The 20172-nt window shown below is 30.5% G+C and overlaps 1 protein-coding gene across 1 annotated transcript in view; it reads right to left on the bottom strand.

Moving 5' to 3' along the window:
• Positions 1 to 16548: 16548 nt before the first annotated feature.
• LOC148301729 (uncharacterized) overlaps positions 16549 to 20172 on the bottom strand; it is a 110832-nt gene continuing 107208 nt past the window's right edge. Inside the window, exon 11 of the mRNA XM_088272812.1 lies at positions 16549 to 20159. Coding sequence (XP_088128938.1) covers positions 17478 to 20159 — 2682 coding nt within the window. The 3' untranslated portion in view covers positions 16549 to 17477. The remainder of the gene's footprint in view (positions 20160 to 20172) is intronic.

Genomic DNA, 20172 nt, shown 5'->3' with positions numbered 1-20172 from the left:
ACAAAAAAAGGAAAAGAGGATAATAAGTGTCACATATGTGAAGGAGAATACCAATATAGTGTTATGCAATGGCTTAAATGTAAATTATGTGGCCCATGAAAATTGTGGAATATTCAGACATCTGATCTTTTTTTGCCAAAAATGTTGCAAAAATGTTTAATAAAATTTCTTTTGCATGCGTCTACGTATTATACAAAAGTGCCTACCAATTATTTTTGTTTTAAAATATAATTTTTCCATCGATCTTGCATTTTAATTGACGTCCCTTTCATGGTATACTGGGGCCCCACTCATGGGAGGGTGTTTATGAATGGGACATTTTAGGACATTATTTAAAATCGATTTTACAGGCAGTTAAGTTATTTTTTTTAGAAAACAAAGTACGGCATATTTGTAGCTAAAGGATCAAATAAAGAGAAACCACGTTTACTTTTTGTGATTTATTTTACAGAGAAGAACTAGAGAGGCAAAATCAAAAACGTCCCATCCATGGGCACTCTCCCCTACTCGGTTCCCAAACATTTAAAGTTCTTTCATTAATTGATTCGGCATTCACTTTGTGGTAAAATCTATCCATTTTTAATTAATGTTTTACTTAGTAAATACTATATACGGTGTTTGAAAAGGATGCGGAATGCATCGAAACACGTGTCACAGTATATTTTAAGAAATAGTGGTATTTAAAGTTCTGTTGGAATTGTTTGGTATTGCATTTTGGTATTGTAAAGTCATCAACACGACATCTCGAAAATGAACTTTTCTTTAGATATAAGTATTTGTCACCCTCAAATAGCCGGAGAATTGCTGTTTGTTTTTAATCGTTTCTAGAGTTATAATTAAAACACCTACCTGTAATTAGCTCGATCGATATGTCGTAAGGTACGTTGTTTTTCTCTACATGGATGAATTATCAGTCACATAGACACATCAATTAGAACCAGTGTCAATGTCTTGAGGAACTATGTCAGCATTAATTAAACCCATTCAACACATCGCGATTATGTATATTGGTTAAAATGATTGGAATTCCTGAAACGAGTGTTTCAAATATATACGAAGCAATCAATTTTAATCATATTCGACTAACTAGCGTTGAAATCTAGCGTTGAAATACGAAAACATTGAAACCCATCCGGGCCAATTGATTTAAATGTCGTATTAATTTTTAAATGTATTAAAAATAAAAAAAATATTTTATATTATGTATATATTTATTTTAATATATTCGTTTATTCAAAGTCTTAAATCTCCTAAAGTTTAACATCAGTTTGAAATTTCGACAAAACGTTTCATTCAAATACGCCCGTGTTTTTATATTTATTTTATAACAGCTTTTTTTGCCGGAATGGCAGCGCCATCTGTTGAATATAACTGAAATACGTACAAACTAATCATTCGTATGGTGGAGAGCGTGCTTCTTGACAGCTGCTTGAATATTGCACAAGAAGTTTGAAATTAAACCTTTTAAAAATGTGTACTTTCTCTTTTATTCATTTTTCTTTCAACCTTTTGCCATATTATATCGAAGGCATGGAAATCAAATTAACTTCATGTTTTTGTTTCATTGTCCTAATGTGCATTTTGTAAAGAATGCTCGCACTAAACAAAGCTATTATAGCAGTACTTTAATGTTATTAAACATGAATTACATTTATAGAAACTACTTCAAACACATCAAAGATGCTAAGTAATTATTCAATGTGCATACATACACACATATTATGTGTGTTTAATAAAAAATTAAATTGTTCAAGATTACAACAAGATTTGAGTACTTGTTCTGAAGAAACTTTTGTAAAGAATGCTTGCACTAAACACAACTGTGATATCAACCCCATTATGTATAATGAAGAAACTATCTCAAGCACAACACATATGTTTAATAATTGTTCAATATGCATACAGATGTGTGTTTAATAAATAGTTCAAGTAGGTACTCATAAAGATTTGAGTACTTGTTCTTAAGTACATATTGTAAAGAATGCTTGCAATAAACACAGCTTTGATAGCAACCCTATTATGTATAATGAAGCAACTACATCGAACACGTCACATACGTTCAATTGCATACAGATGTGTGTTTGGTGCATAATTCGAGTACTCATAAAGATTTAAGTACCGGGCGTATTATTTCAATTACAAGTTCCGTTAGTCTTGGAAATATTTCAGTAACACCAGAAACTGAACGTTGCGCTTCTATAGATGAAATGTGATAACATTGATTAAACAATCAAACGCAATTCTAGTTCTTACCCGCCCAGATCCTGAGGCATTTGAGGCCTAAACTTAGCGCTGAATGCAAGCCTTGTATAAGAATCTTATAAAAACCCACTTTGTACAGTGTTGTAATCCCCAAATTATATACCGAAAACGTATTCACTTGTTACTAATACACGGAGCAAATAATCTTCTCTTTTGAGCGTCTTCTGCCGACAAGAAATAAAGCGTTGAATAATGGATTATTTATTCAATAATTTGATTCATAAGAATAAACAGAGAACCGATAACTCTACGCCTAAAGCATTATAAGCATAATAAATGGAGTAATTTTCATTCTTCTTCGTCATGAATCGTCTGTAAATGTGGCCTCCTATTACAGAACACATTGAGGTCTTCAAAATAAAACTATATAAATATTTTGATATTTTTTTTACATCTCCACATAGATGAAGAAGAATAAGGAAATCTGGGAATTTACGGGGCTTACGACCGACATAAGCTAGTTTAAGTTATCACTTTACACACGTGGTTTAACTAAACACTTTATACTCTTAAAAAAAATAAGTAACATTTAAGCAGAAACTCTTTTAAAAAAATAATTTAAAAAATTGTTATTAATTGGAGATAATCCAGATTTGTGAACAAGTATTTGAACACACTCAAAATGCTATAAATAAATTAACTGGTGAAATTATAAGCTAAAAGTAAAAATAAAAAGGGCTTTTTCTAGCGTTTCTCGAGTATATGTATGAACAAAATACAGGATTCGGACAGCACATACAAATGAAAGAGTTTCAGCTTAATACAAAGCTTCTCTGATCTCATCATTGATGTCTCAACAAACTTAATTGATTTCAAAACAGTTTGTGTCGAAATTAATATAATTAGATCAATATAATTAGAAGCTACAAGAATTTGAGTAATGTGATTGTCAATCATGGGTAGAATTAGTGAAACAGTCATTATACTCCATTGTTTACTTTATGTAATACCACTTTTTTATTATACAAAGTAAACAATGGATGATTAAGAGACTGTTATATTACCATACCACAAAGTTATCGATGCTTTTAAAATACAGAATTAGTGAATGTTACACGTGTATAAAGTGATTACTTAAACCAGCCTATGACGGTCGCAAGCCCCGTAAATGCCCAGACTACCATATTCTTCTTCATCTTCATGTTTGTTGAAATGTCAAAAAAGAATATAAAATATAACTCCTATAATTGGAGATAATACACTAAAAATATTTTATCTATATATAATATAATATATTCTTCAAATTTGAAACATATTGCTTGAATTGACTAGAATATTTCTAGAGACATCTATGGTGACATGAGAGAATCTTTTTATTGAGCAGAAACTATTTCATTTGTATAATTTATAAATAATCATAATTTTGGTTTTTCTAATTGGAGTTAATCCAAATAATCCAGACACACTAAAAATGTTGTATTCCCATGATTTATTATACCAGACACTAGATTATTTACCCTAAAGATGAGATGCCAAGTTTTTAGGTGTCTTAACTTGATATGTAACATCTATCGTTCCTCTTTATATAAAAGAAGATGGAAGTCTGATCATCCCATTTGGCAGGCTTAGGCGATCACTTTATACACTTCATTAAACATCCATTTCGCATTAATTTTTTAAACCTGTTCAATGTGCGATGATCTCATAACCTTCTGTCATTGCGGTACGAGTTTTGATACATATAATATAAATAATTATTAACAACATTTTTAAGTGTGTCCTTGCTCACAAATCTGTGTTTCTCCATTTAGGATTAGTTTCTTCTTCATGTGTATTGAGATGTCAAAATGTTAAAATAACTGTAAGTGGAGAAACATAGACCACAATGAATCTCACAAACGAATATGTAAAAAAATTCATGATAGTCTGAATATGTATTCATGACAAAATAAATTAAGCCTTTCCATCTACCAAAAGTAATATGAAATCGCTTCCAAATTACTAAAAACGATTATTAAATTAAAATTAAAACTTCACATCTTCTTCTTCATGGTGTAGGCCTTGTGGTCCGTTTTTAAGGGGGATTAGTCTTCTGCGATGTCATTTTCCAGCTGTCAATCCATCTCTTTTGTTTTCCTACCGGGAGTCTTCTACCTTGGGATTGACAATGCAGTGCAATGTAGCGGAGTCTGGATGATGCAATTCTCCTAACATGCGCATACTATTGTCTTCTCTTCCGCCTTATTCTTCACTGAGGGTTGTGACCTCTGTGGAAGCAATGACTCTTTTACAGTTATCCCTTGACTGCGATGTACGTAGCGCTCCAACCACCGAGGTGCCTGCTGCTGTCTTAACTTTATCGGTCCATCGTAGAAGGATCTTCCTCACCCGTTCTTCTCCTCCAGGCTTTTGATCACAATTAAGTTGTTCCAGGTTTTTCTTATTACAGTACAGATATTGGTCAGAGTCAAACCATCCAAGTGAGTCTATCTATCCATGGGGCTACTTAATATTTTGTTTTACAAAATAATTCAATAATTTTATAGATAGATTATCAAAGTGTCCGTTGCTAGGAGCCGTCCAGACGTAGGAGACGTCCCCTATATTATCCGTTGTTATAATGTGCCTTTGGACACCTAGAAATTGAATCACATCTCTGAATTGGTCCCTCGGGCATCCATAATGGCTACGGCCGATAAATTTTTAAATAAACTTAGGTTTGGTGCAAGATATGAGGTGAAATCAATGATAATGTTTAAGGTTCCTTCTTGGATATTTTCTGGTTCATGATTTAATCTTACAAATTTACTGTAATTACATCAGGTAACATTGAAATTGGTTCTGACCGTTACATTCTAAAACGTAAAACTGTAGGATTTAAGAAAGCTTTCATGAGTGAAGAGACCGGTTATTGGGGTATTTCGAGTATTACGGGGTATAAATGGTATAGTTTTTTAATACTTTTTGGTTTCATATACATGTATCATTTTATGAATATTTGTGTGTTTATGACATAAAGGCCTTCTCGCAATAATAGAATTTACTAAGTATCCGGCTGCACTGTGAGCTCGACATCATTTCACACCCGATTTTTTTTAGATGTACATTGGATTTTGTTTTGTTTTTTAGAGTAGATGTGTATATATTGAAAAAATATTTTCAATATTTTTTTGGCGCCTAACGTTTCAGTAACTCTTTTTTTTCAAAGCAAAATATATTTATTTCGAAGAAAAAAAATAATATTTTATACAGCTACGCTGTTTTGAGAAAAGAAAAAACAATAACGTCAAATGTTACCTGGGTTTAAAGAAAACTATATAGCGATTTTTCGTATGTTGGACCTTAATAAATTGTTTCCGGTAAATTTATGACGTGAACTATTCATTACTAATTAATCAAAATGAGGATGACATAGGAAATAGGACCTTGTAATGAGTTGAGAGGGGGTATAGGAGAAATAAAAGATCCGAGAAAGGGATGTGATAAAATGGACATTTAGGATTCCAAGTCTACAAAGTTATGTTATACAGATATTTATCAGTGATGGTGATTTTTCACGTTTTATCAAATGTACAAGATTTATTTCTTGTGATATATACATATTTCAGATCTTAGAATTGATCACTGCAACCTACGCAAATATTTCCATCAAATACCATAACTCAGAAGATTCCAAACCGTGGTCCGCGGGCCAACGTCGTCCCCCGAACACCACCAATTAGGCCTGTGGTATTGGGCCCTTATTCACTCTACCATAATTTATTTTATATCCTATTGTCTATGTTTTTACTGATAATAAATAAATAAGAATAGGAAACAGCTCCTACCCTTCAACATTCAACGTCCTAAGGACACAAGTCTAAAATTTGGACTTAGATGCACATACGGTGTTTGATAATGATACGGAATGCATCGAAACACGATTCACAATAGATGGTATGAATAATGATTAAAGAAAACACTTGTTTTTTACACTTGAGTTTTATTATAGACTACATGTTTCAGAAGTTAAACTTCCATCATTCAGGTCTGTATAATAATAGTTATTATACAGACCTGAATGATGGAAGTTTAACTTCTGAAACATGTAGTCTATAATAAAACTCAAGTGTAAAAAACAAGTGTTTTCTTTAATCATTGTAACATGTCTTACCACAAAGTTAATGCCGAAACAATAAAGAAAAGATCGTATGAAATAGTGAAAACCTAAATTTTACACAATTTTTTTTTATTAAATTATAAAATATACCACGTAGGTAAAACACGTATTTTTTAATGATTAATTAACGCGTGTTTACGGCGTGCACATATTTGAGCGTTACATAAACCTTATATTGCGGCGGTGTGCACATTTTTGTGTACCTATTAGGATGTTTTGTATATTTAACTCCATATACAAAGAAACACGTCATAAACGTTTAATTCTTCTTCTCATGTATGCATTGCTGTAGTGGGGATAGATAATAATAATAATAGTTCGGATAGTTTATATCGCGCCATTTTCATAAAATACTACTTAAAGATGTCACAATAATATAAAAATACCATTGATTCTTTTCTGTCATCATTCTTTTGATGCGATCTACATTTTTACATTTTACAAAATTTACATTTCTTTAAGAAACTTAGAGAATTGTAAATCACCGTAACCAATGTGTTAAGAAATAAAATAACGGAATACAACAGTCTCCTTACCATCCATTGTTAACTTTGTGTAATACCACTTTTTGAACACTTATTTGTGTTTAACGGTTTCGGAAAATCATTCCATCATCAGGTCATTTAAATTAAAATCAAATTATTTCAAAAAATTATTAAAACTAAAATGCAATTATTATGATTTGATATTTGTATAAAAATACTGACAAAGAATAAGTAAAAAAGGTTAATATCGTGACCATTAGTAGAGAAGTCAATGTCAAAGTTTACAGACTCCTGACACGAGTAAATTGATCAACTAATTGTAGTCAATAATTGTAGTCAATTAATCAAATATTATGTTATCTGACAAGTGTTTTATTAATATTATCTAAATACATATCTGATCGAATGAAAAGTTTCACACATTCGTTCACGCGTCGTGACTTTGAAAAATTAGGGCAATTTATTTCTTCAAGTATTTTGAATGATATAGTTGCTTACCCATTAGATATAGGAATAGTAATAACAAACCCACGCGCTACCGCCATACGTCTTAATAATACCCTCCCAAATACATATACTGCTACCAGAACTATTAAGTACCTCTCGTGATAGATGATTCAGGTATCAAATTTATGAGGATCAATGATTTTTTCAATCTCCCATAATATACATATAATTTTAAATAGAACTAGTTCAAATTCACGACAAAAAGAAGTTATAATTTATATTTGACTAATAAGAACTAAATAAATTATACACATGCAACAGAGGACTTCAATTAGATTACTTATAAATATTACAAATTAAAGAAAAAACTAATAATAATTTACAACTAATAAATACGCGAGTAAACGATGGATGATATTTTCAATCTCACATAATATGCATACTTTTTAAATAGAACTGGTCAAAATTCAAGCTAAAAAATAGTTATAATTTATATTTGACTATAACAATGAAATATATTTCACACATGCAACAGAGGATGTAAATTAGATTACATAGAAATATTAGAAATCAAAAAAGCAATTAATAATAATTTACAACTGATAAATACACAAGTAAACGATTTTTCTATTAAATCTGTTATTAAATTTGTTTCCAATCACTCAACATCCCTGATCCCTTTTGACTGTGACTGCTAATCAACACAAATAATAAAGCCACTTGAGATCTACCTAAGCTCTTTTGCCTGGAGGCCAAAATATTTTGAATGTTGTTAAGTAGATAGTGTTTTAGTATTAATCAGTCTTGAAAGAGAAGCGTTTGGTTTCGAAACCGGTAGACATTATAATTAAGTTAAAAACAATTTATAGTGATTTTAAAACAAAGTTATATTTTAATTACAAAAAATAGTGGTTTTGCGAGAAAACTAAAGCTGATATTTTTATATGACATCTCAACATAGATGAAGAAGAATATGGAAGTCTGGGTATTAACAGAGCTTACGACCATAGGTTGGTTTGAGTGATCACTTTACACACGTATAACATTCACCAATTCTACCCGTGATTAACAACCACACTACTCAAATTCTTGTTCGATATATATGATCCAATTTCGAAACAATGTTCTTGAATCACTTAGAATTCTACTAAAGACATATATTGATGACATGAAGAAGCGTTTTTATTGAGTAGAAACTCTTTCATTTGTATGTGAGGTCAGAATCCTGGATTATCACATAAATGAAAAATAATTGGAGATAATCCATATTTGTGAACAAGTATTTGGATACACTTAAAATGTTGCAAAAAGATGATTCAAGTAACAAATTTACTCAGATCAATGATTGTTTTCAATCTTTCATAAAATGCATAATTTTCATTTGGAACTAGTTTAAATTCTAGACACAATATAGCTGTTTTTACAACAAGCTTAGCAGAGAATTGAATATATAATTATAATTTACCTTTTTTCAATGTGCAGAGTAAATACGGGCTAAATTGTGCAAGTATTCACAATTACCATTTAATTTGACTTTAAAAAAAATACTATAAATAAATCTAAACTAACTAACTATATGACTCACTTCCCTGCAGAGGTAGGCAGAAAGAATAGAATGCCACATCAATCTGCCCATACAAATAAAAACTTTACGTCTTCCACATACATGCATCTTGTCATTAAAACCCGCCAATTATTCAGACTTCTGACCTGACCACTTTAGTATTTGAATTATTTGAAATACTTGGTCATTCCAAGTTTTCCTTGGTCTTCTTCTGTTTCTATTATTATTATTCACATGTTCAAACCATGATTTTCAATTTTTATTAAATTTATAATTTTACTTGTTATGTACTTTATTCATAATATTTTGTGGGTGTCACAAACCTGGGTTTTTTCACATATGAGTTATTTTTATTGACATCTCAACATTGACGACGAAGGATTTGTTTAGGAACAATATATGAGAGGTCGTAAGCCCTGTAAGTACCCAGACGTCCATATTCTTCTTCATCTGTTTTGAAATTATCAATACCATATACTGATATTGCATTATTGTGTCGGCATTCACTTTGTGGCAAACACTTTACTTTACTTTACTTTTGGATTTTTACTAGTTGAGTTATATATTTATTTTATTTTAACTACTATTTTTGGAAGCTACAAATGCATCCATCTAACTTACCCCCTCCTCACTTACAGTACAGATAATTATTTATTCTTTAGTTTATATTTAGACCTGAAGATGCAAGCATCTTTAGCTTTCGAAACTAGTCGTTAAAATAAAATAAATATAGCTAAATTGGCAAAAACAAGTGTTTTTTTCACAAGTTCATGCTGACATTACATTAATGCGTTTTATATAATTTTGCTACGTTAAAATTGGTCATTAAATGTGATTTAAAAATACGAGCATTGTAACGCTATTCGAGTTTCAGCATCCGCTTGGATCAACTTTCAAAATCAAGCTTTGGACTAGATTTTCAACTGTGGGGCTAACTTTTTGTTACATTTTGGTACAAGCATTTGACGGTCTACATTGAACCCAAAATAATTAAATAAATAAAAAAAGTCCCGTTTTTTGGTCCCCTTGTAAAATTTGGTCTATCAAGATAACTAACTCGTTTGCCAGATCAGTTACGATAAGAGGGTACGATAAAAACAAACTTAGAATTCTCCATTAAAATAAGTTTCTGTGTGTTTCTGACACACAAAAATTATCAAACATTTTGTAAAACACATACTGGTTAATTGGTAAGAGTATCTGTTAATAGCCAATTTTTGAGCATAGATATCACTTTGATTTTTTTTATATTAAAAAAACATGTTATCACATTTGCACAACATTTTCGTATTTGAGAAAAGTATATATGTTTAAGTTATCTTTGTAGTGAAGAAAGGCTGGTTTAAGTGATTCGGATCTCACACACAAATGAAAGAGTTTCTGCTTAATAAAATGCTTCTCTCATCTCACCATAGATGTCTCAAGTAAAATTCTAGTGAATTTAACCCCTATGTTTCGAATTTGAATAGTATATATAGAAGTTCCAAGAATTTGAGTAGTGTGGTTGTCAATCATGGGTAGAACTGCTGAATGTTACACGTGTGTTAAGTGATTACTTAAACCTGCATATGACGGTCGTACGCCCCGTAAATGCCCATAATTTCATATTCTTCTTCATCTTTATTGTGATGTCAAAAATAATGTAAAAAATAACTCCTAATTGGAGATAATCCAGATATGTAAACAAGTATTTGGACATACTCAAAATGTTGTTAATTAATTATCATTTCGGTATCATTAACTTCCTGACAGTACGGATCAAAAACCAGTTTGATAATGATAAAATCGTTTTTAATACAAACAAAAATCGAGATGTTTGTTAAAATTTATCTACACTTAGTAGTTAATTTCCGCATGTAATCGACCTACTGAACCTCTTAGCTTGTTGACTATAGAGTAAATAAAAATAGAGGCTTGATGGATCACGCCTGACTTCCGAATTGATCGTGTTATACTTGTGGGGTCAGCGGGAGTCATTTTTCTTCTGGTAGTGATCTTAATGCGCGCGGTAGTCATCTGAGGTCAAATGTCGACACGAATAACATCTCGCCGCAGGCACTGGCGGTGGTTGGTGTCGAGCAGCGTTTATTTTGTATCGACCATTCGACTAAATCGTGCTATAGTGCTCATAGGAATAATGGCAGAAGTCTGTGTAAGAAAAAAATATTTTAAAGTAATTAATTTAATTGTTTAAAAGGGTTTTAAGGAAAAGTATTTATATAAAAAGTATTTAATCCGCCTCCATAGTGTAATAGTCAGCACGCTCGGCTACGATTCTGGAGATCTCGGGTTCGATTTCTAGGTGGGGGGGGGTCAAATAAATTTACTCGATTTTTTCATCCTAATATTTATTCAATATTACCCTGATCTGGTACCCGAGGCGAAGGGCTGATCACCTTTCCTTCATGTGTTAACGATCAAGATAACACTGCGTTTATGTGATGCAGTCCCTATGCACTATTGGGGTGCGGATAAGGGTTCGAAGATTAATATGAAAGTGCAGCGATAATAAGAATAATAATTTAAATAATTTGTATTCAGCCATTTTCGTAAAATACTATTAAGGACGTTTAGAAAGACGCGGATAACAATATTTATAATAAGATAATGATGATAATGATGTACAAAAAATAAATATAATAAAACGTCGTCAATCGGTCTCGGGACGTCGAGTGGGCTGAGTCTGGAGCGGGGAAAAGATGAGCCGACAAATTGTAACGCCTTCCTCTCGATCCTCATGGGCTAGAGAATAGCCAAAAAGCCAGGACGCCTCCAGTGACGCCTCGCATAACTGATTTCAGTGCACCATTCATTCAATTTCTAGTATTTACTCTCCTTTCTATACCCTTATCAATATTTCTCTCACTAGAAAATATACTTCCCAAAATACGAAATCATCTACTTATTGTTGATACTACTGATCCATAATTTATTATTTCATGGTTTACCTACATACAAAAAAAACATTCTTCGTAGAAATAAGAAAGGGGTAAGATTTTTTTCTCCCTGTTTACTACTACTTAACATTAATTAAATAATATTAAAAATCCATAATTGAAACAGATTCAAAAGTCATTATGTAGAAGTTGTAGAAATGATGCTACGTGTAAGTTGCTAATACAACAAAAAACTACCCAGTAATATAACACTCTCTATATCATTCATCGTTTACTTTGTGTAATACCACTTTTATTACGAAGTGAACGATGAATGATGAGAAGAGTGTTATATTACCATACCACAACGTTAACAATGTTTTTAATATACAAAATATAAATAGTATTAAATTCTTAAACACATTAATAAACGAAATGTATCGGGTTTTTATATTAAAGTCCACCACGAAACTGGAAGTCTGCTATTCATGTAAAAGGGATATATTACCATCTATATTTGTTTACAAATAATAAGAAGAAAAAAAAACTTTTACATACAAAGATGTTAGGTACAGTCTGTTCACAATTATTTAACCTCTAGTTTTATTTTAATTATTTATTTGGCAGTATAAATAATAAAAAAATTAAAAAAATTATGGTAAAATAACTGTAAACATTTTTTAAAACTGTTTATTTGGCAGTATAAATAATTTTAAAAAATTAGAATATTTAGTTGTCTCCTGTGCTTTTGTCGAGTTTCGAGTATTAAGAGTATGAGCCTTCGAGATGTAAACGTTTTGAGATTTTGAACATAAAAATATTTTGTTTTGAATATTGAAAGCATTAACTTTGTGGATCATATTGATTTATTATTTTGAGAAATAAAAAGACTTTGTTTTTTGATCCACTCACATTTTTATTAACAACCAACTAGTTTCGGCAACAACCTGTTGCGCTCTTCAGGGTTTAATTTATGACTAAACATATATGTAAAAATCCCTTTTCTTCCCTTTTTTTATAGATGTTATGTCATAAATTAAACCCTGAATGCAACAGGTTGTTACCGAAACTAGTTGGTTGTTAATAAAAAAGTGAGTGGATCAAAAAGCAAAGTCTTATTATTTTTAAAAATAATATAAAAATATTTATTTTTATTTTTACTACATATAATACTTTTAGCACTCTAACTCTGCACCAGAGAGATAATATCTGTAATTATAACAAGATAAATCTCGGAAGTGTTGTACTTCTCGCATGATTATACAATGTTATTATTACGAGAGTTCAGGGGTCAGACTTTATTCAATTTCAACTGCAGCGTACAAAGGGAGGACGGTCCTTTTGCGGAAGTAGAAAATGGCATTGTTAGTTACTTCGTTTTGTTTGATGCTGCATATCCAGTTTTGTGGTTTAACTCGGGGTCATTTTGAAGGGGAAATGTAGCAAAACTCATTCACAATTTAACTTACGAGTATATAATAGAAATATACTTATTATCTCCTATTTAAGCTTAGAAGTTTTGTGTAATTTGCCTATACTTGCATATTTATAAAAATACTTTTTGCTGAAGAATCTGCATGTTCTGATTTGAATAAAAAAAACCTATCAAATTTCACGTATTTATCAACCTATTAACCTAATCTATTAACCTTAACGATTTGAAAATTTCAGCTTGAGTGTTATGTGTGATATTTTCAGTGAGAAAAACCATGTATATATTATTTTTTAATCTTTTATTGGTCAGGCATCAAAAAAGTTTGATTAACAAGAATTGTTTTTTATTTTAAAGTTTTACTTGGTAAATACCACTATTTCTTAAAATCTATTGTGACACTCGTTTCAATGCATTCCTCGTCATTTTCAAACACCATTTATTATTTGGAGTTTGAAGTAAAACTTTTATTAAAAATGGATAAATTTTACCACAAAGTGACTGCCGAATCATGGAATAAATTGATAAAGTTATTTGCCCTTGTAACAAACAAAGGGTCATAGAAGGGGCAAGAAATAAACTTATTCAAAAAAATTACTTACTCGTATTATCGATGGAAATTTAGCTAAGCCAAACAATACTGAGCTGCGTTTACATTGATTTTAAGTACAATTTAAACAAAGCGACTGCAATTAAAACGAATATTATTAATTACCATTTTTACAGTTCCTTAACCATATGGCACTGCAATATGCCTTTGCTGTTAATCTCAATTTTACAAAATCTATTCTTGCTTTTATTTATTTTTCCTTAGACAATAATATCATTTACACTGATAGCTTACTGGATAGGGGTAGGATATGAAAGTCCAAGATAACCTTAAACGTTTTTTATATACATTTCGTTACAATATATTTACGGTCTCTCTGAATACCAGTAATATCTGTTATGAGGGAATGCCTATTCTGTGGGGTATCCGCACCTAAGTGTTTTCGTGTAGAGATAACAGTTTGACAGCTTGTGGCAAAACCGTTAAAGATTACATGTATCTTCGAGATTTATCTAATATCCAATCAAAGAGGTGTCATGAGTCGAGTTGTAGTCCCGTGTTTGGTGTTGCGGTCCTCGAGTCAGAATTTCTATGTTGAACATTATTCTGTCGCAAAATGAAATATTTAGTCTGCGCCTTTAATAGTTTATTGCAAAATTTAATTTAAATATGCTAAAATTATTTTGCATATGAAAAAAAAGACAAATAAATGAATAATCTTTTTATTAACAAAAACATTATTTCTTGCTATTTACAATGACTTAAAATTAATAATTTCCTCTAAACATATAATTATATTTTGTTACATTTGTTATCGGTATTATAAAATATACATATAAAAATATGAACACTTAATTCACACAGGGTAATTAATTACTCCAGTTATTCTCAGTACCTAATAAATATGTCAATAATAATAACAACTAAACTGCTGCTTGAATAATTAATATTCTTTTTAAAAAAAATATGTATTGAATTCAAAACTATTTTGTGATATTGTTACCCTATACATTTTTTTTATTGATTTAATGAGAGGAAAGGTGGCTAGATATATTTACATATTTCAATATTAGTCGGTTAAAAATCAACAAATCAGTACAAAAAAGTGTGAATATGTCGATTTCATTAGCAGAATAATTTATCATAATCATCGTTTCTAAAATACACAGAACTTTCGTTACTTAAAAATCAGAATTTAAATGTGGCTTATTTAAAAAAAATTCGTATGAAATAAAATAAGAAGTGTCAATAACAGGGAGATGTCAACAATGGCCTATGTATTTTATACAATATGCAACGAAATGTATACATAATTTAACAAACATATTCATACATCAAAAAAATATTATGTACAATGCATTATTATTTAGAAATATACAGTAAATTCAATCACGTTATGTTCTTTGAACATTAATAAAAATACCTAAAAATTGTGGTAAATGACCGTTGATACAGTAACTAAACCAACGTCAAGAATTGGAATACGTTTCATGATTATAACTATGTAAATTGTAGTAACAATTTAATTTTTACTATGTATGAATATAAGGTCACTTCGCGCAAAATATTTACTATATTACTTTTAAAATCATTCATAACTTAATACTATAAAACAATATTACTGCAGTTTAAATTAAACGAAAAGTAGATTTTATATAATATGGTAGATTTATATATTAATTTTAAACCAAACACAGATTTTTTGAGTCTACTAAGTTACTGTGTGTCTACTAAGTCTACTAAAAATCTGTGTTTGATTTAAAATTAATACATAAATTTAAATGGAGTTCTACAAATTAAACGCCAAATCAATAAATAATATGGTAGATATGAAGGCAAGTCGCAAAATATTTTGAAAATGCATTAATTAAATACAACATTTTTTCATTTGTAAACGTGAGAGTTATTGGTAGTAAAATCCAACTCTTAAGTCAACTCCCATCCTATTTTTTCAGTCTGAATACGGTTAAGTTTTTGTTTTTCTTCTGAATATTACATTAAAATGTAGCTTAAGTTTCAGAGTTATATTAATTCAATTATACAGATATCTATCAATACTGTGTGAGAGATTTACAGTGACTGGATGAAATATTTTATTATAAGAACTTTATTATCATCATGGCAAGGATATTTTGCAATTTAAAATTATTGTGTAAGAAATCTGTTTATTAATTATGATTACGAAAATTATCAATGCCGTAAAAGTAAATTGTATTTGAAAATTTGTTTCTCCATAAACTATGTTGTATTCTAATTTTTTTTTAATTGTTGTCATATTTTTGAAAAATTTTGTGTGTCGGTCATATTTTAAATGCACAGTTTTCTCTAAAATACTGTCGGTTTTTTTCATAGTAAAAAATACATTCAAAAGAGCAACCAAATGCTTATATACATTGCTTCGTCTTAAATTGAGACAAATAAAATATGGATATTGATATTTCATCTGTACCATGTAATACAGAGTCTGATAAATAAATAAAAAAATCTGAAATAAATAATATCTAATTAAAAAGTAATTTAAATTAATTATATACAAAATAAATCTTTTATTAAAATACAAACATAGGTAGGTACTAATAGCACGTTCAAAAAAATTCAACGATTTTCATTGGTTTACCATTTTATTATTTTGTTTGTACAAACGTATATATTGAGCTTATTATTACTTATTATTTAATACTGTAAAATGTAAAACCAATAAATAGGCTATGGGTAATGTAAAAATATTGTTAAAACTATTGAACTTTATTGCACTTCCGGCCCTAGCTCTACACACGTGGATATGTACAAGAACACTTGAAAATAAAATTAAATAATTGAAAAACAACGATTATATTATTTAATTATTTCTGATAACCATCATAATTACATATATCTTGACTATAAGAATACTAATGTGAATAATATAATAGAATAATAATGTGTTATTTAAGTATAAATGTGTTACTTTCAGGCTAAAAATCATAATAATTCAAATGACAAAATTAACGAAAGTTGTATACTGATACTTTGCGGCACAATTTATAAACTTTTTAAAATAAATAAAACGCCAACTTTTTAACCATTTTTTTTATGTACACTGTTTGTATTTTATTTATTTAATAATGTTTAAAAATGCGTTTAATATGGTTGAAATTTGGTAAATCGTAAGATATCTTACTTGTAATAACAGAACTTTATTGAAGAGTGAATAAAATAGATAATGCGATCTACCAACGAAGCTTTTAAAGTATCACATGAAATAATAACAAAAAAATTAAAACGTAAAAAAAAATATTTCTTTATTATAATTATTTAAATCTTCTGGTAAACTTTCAATTTAAGATTTTTTGAATATAATAATTAAGCATATACATATTTACAATTTGTCATGGGTTTTCGATGTTACAAGTTTGCAAATATTTCCTTAGTTCAAAAAGTTATTAATCAAGTATATTAACTATAAGTTATATAACTATTACTAATATGTCATTTGAGCAAATTTTACATTAAAAATATTAATTAAAAACCAAATAATGTTTGCAACGACGACAAAATTTTACTCGGTAAATACAACTATTTCTTAAAATCTGTCGTGACGCGTCTTTCGATGCATTCTGTATTATTTGTGAATGTTGGAGAATTCATCAAAAAACGTGGTATCATAAATTTCAAAAAGCAGTAATTTTAATTAAGTGAATTTTAATTTAAAAATGGATATAAATATAACCACAAAGTGATGCCGAATCAATTAAAAACTATTTCAATCAATCGTTGTATAAACTATAAATCATCAAGCGCCGCTAATCTTCCACGAGGGGATATGATCGATATAACACTTCTCAATTCCCTTTCTTCTTCAGTTCTTGGATCATTCGTATATTCTGGCTCTTCTTTTCCTAGTTTCTCCTGCATTCTTTTCAAAGCAGAAACTCTTCTAAAACTGCCAAAGAACACGGAGTTAGTTTCAATACTTTCTCCTCCGGATTCACTCCTCGCGTCACCCAAAGATTCAAGATCATCCGTATCCGATACTATATCTTTCATATTTTCGTGTTTATCTCTGACTTGTAAAACGAATCTTCCCTTTTGTCTTGATTCGTTAGAATCAGAGCTCAAGTACCCCGAGTCTTCTGTTTTGTGATGTTTGATATGTTGATTTCTCTTTTGTCTGTTCCTCGTGGATCGTCTTAGTGGTCTTTTCATACTAAAATTATCCCTTTCTTTTGTTTGCTTAGAGCTTTTTCCAGGGCACTCGTCTCCTTCATCTATGGGCCTAAATGATCTCTGATACACTTCATCATACTTTGAATAGTTTTCATAGTTTGGATCTGGAGGTGAATATGCGGAATCTATAGGTCGATTGTAGTTGTAATCCATGCTTCTAAATGTTGTATAATTTCTGATCGTCTTGTTTGCTTTGGGTGAATTTATTTTGGGCGTGTAAAGACTATCTTCTGAATAGTTAATATTCCTTTGAGGAGGATCAGATCTGGTTATTCTAAAATTTAATGAAGATGTATTTGAATTGCTGGTATTAAAATTGTTATCTTGGTGAGCTTTATTTGGTAAATGTACTCGATACGTGTTTTGATTGTTCCAAATAATTTCTGGTCTCTTCCCGATAGCAGTTTTTGGAGGTAAAGCTGGCTTAGTTTCTTCTTTTCTCTCTAAGAATATTTCGCTTAAAGACCTGAAACTCGAACGTTTTGACCTTTCGGTATTAAAATTGTAATTCTCATAATTTGCTTCTGGATGCGCGTTAAGTTTGTTAGCATTTTGAGCATAATAGGCAGGTTTGAATGACATTTCGCGAGGTGGTGTATTATATCTTAAGTCTTGAAACCTTTCTGGATATTCTACATTGTTTGAAGTTTCTAGCCCAGTTAAGGATCTTGCTTTAAAACTTCCTGAAGATCTTAAGAAAAATTTGTCTACATTTCTTGTATTATCAGAAATATTTATATGTGAAATGTTAGTGAGATTCAATTTTCCTGGTTTTCTATCTAGTGTATCTGGATCAAAATTATCGTAATCTCGAACGAAGGCTCTTCTTTTAACTGGACTATCTACTTTAATAACTAACTGACCCGGTTTTGTTTCTGGTTCCACATATTTGATTTTCAAACTTTTGTTTGACGCGGACAAATCAGAATCACTCGCTGAAGACATCGTATTAACATAATCGTTGATATAAACTTCGCTAACTAAATTTGTTCTTTGTATAGCATAACTTTTGCAGGTAGGTTTAGTTTCATCTTCTAATATTCGTTTATTTAGTTTATCTAAAGCTTCGCTTGTAGCATCAAGACCTTGATAACTTCTCGAGAGCCGGGAATTCATTTCGTATATCTTCTTCATTGGTTCCAATTCTTCCATGGCGATGATGGATGATCTTCGTTTGTGAATACGATGTGTATCAGGTTTGATATCAACAAAGTCTAAATTTGAGAGAGAAGCGCGTCTTTTACCACCGCTCCTCTCTAGGCTATCCGCTTCAAATTTGGATTTTGATTTCAATCGATTATAAGCTGTCTTAATTTCTGCACTTTCCGGTAATTTTACATCGAGCTTGTTTGTTTCAACAAATTTGAAAGCTTCCGGCATAACGACTTTTGGAATAACGGGTACAACTAATTTTGGCAAGAATGGTGTCACAACTTCTGACACGGGTGACGCGATTCGTGGCAAAATTGGATCAACCCTTCGGAATTTTGACAGTTCATTAATAACAGCATTCATTTTTTGTTTCAACTCCGGTGGTATAAATCTTACAACCACATCTTCATCTTTTTTCTTAAGTTCTGTTGAGGTTCTATCCAGTGTTTCTTCATTTTTAGGTAAATTAGTATCTTCTATTGAAACAGAACTTAATCGTTTTGGAGGAGCAGGTGGTGGTGGCATTTTTTTCCTGGTTCTACTTAAATTCTTTTTCTGTGTTGAGCTGTTACTGCTGACACTTTTCTCTGAGTCAGATCTTCGATCCAGGGAATTGTTATTATCTTTTCTGTTAGATGGTTCAATGGATTTTGGTGTTCCTTTTATCTTCGAAACTGAAGAGTTTGTATGTTGGTATTCATCCTTTTCACAGGATTCAATGAGCGGAACATCATCCAACCATTTTTTTACAATGCTCTGTTTTGAATCACTGGATACACACGATTTGCAGAATTTCTTTTCTGAAAGGGTTTTGGGATACAATTTATTGTGTTTAGACGTCATGCAGCCAGGACACCCACTGCAGAAGTTACTTTTTCGTCTGCTGTTTTCTCTTTTCAAGCTTAAAGCTGTGTACTTGGACTTGAATAATTCTCCGGATAAGCTTGATTCGATCGAAGGACAGAAATGTTCTTCTTTTATAGTCGTCAATACTTGAACAAATCGTTTAGATCTCATTTTTTCTTTCGCGATTGTGATGACCTCTCTTATTTTTGTGAGGAATTCTATGGCAGCAGGAGGTGGAACCTGAAATTGAGAT

This window comes from Brachycentrus maculatus, unplaced genomic scaffold (genome assembly GCF_059751285.1).
Source record: "Brachycentrus maculatus isolate JH-2025_06_01 unplaced genomic scaffold, ASM5975128v1 h1tg000527l, whole genome shotgun sequence".
In the NCBI taxonomy this organism is placed as follows: domain Eukaryota; kingdom Metazoa; phylum Arthropoda; class Insecta; order Trichoptera; family Brachycentridae; genus Brachycentrus; species Brachycentrus maculatus.
The sequence above is the reverse complement of the archived record's forward strand: the minus strand, read 5'-3'. Positions and strand labels throughout refer to the sequence as shown.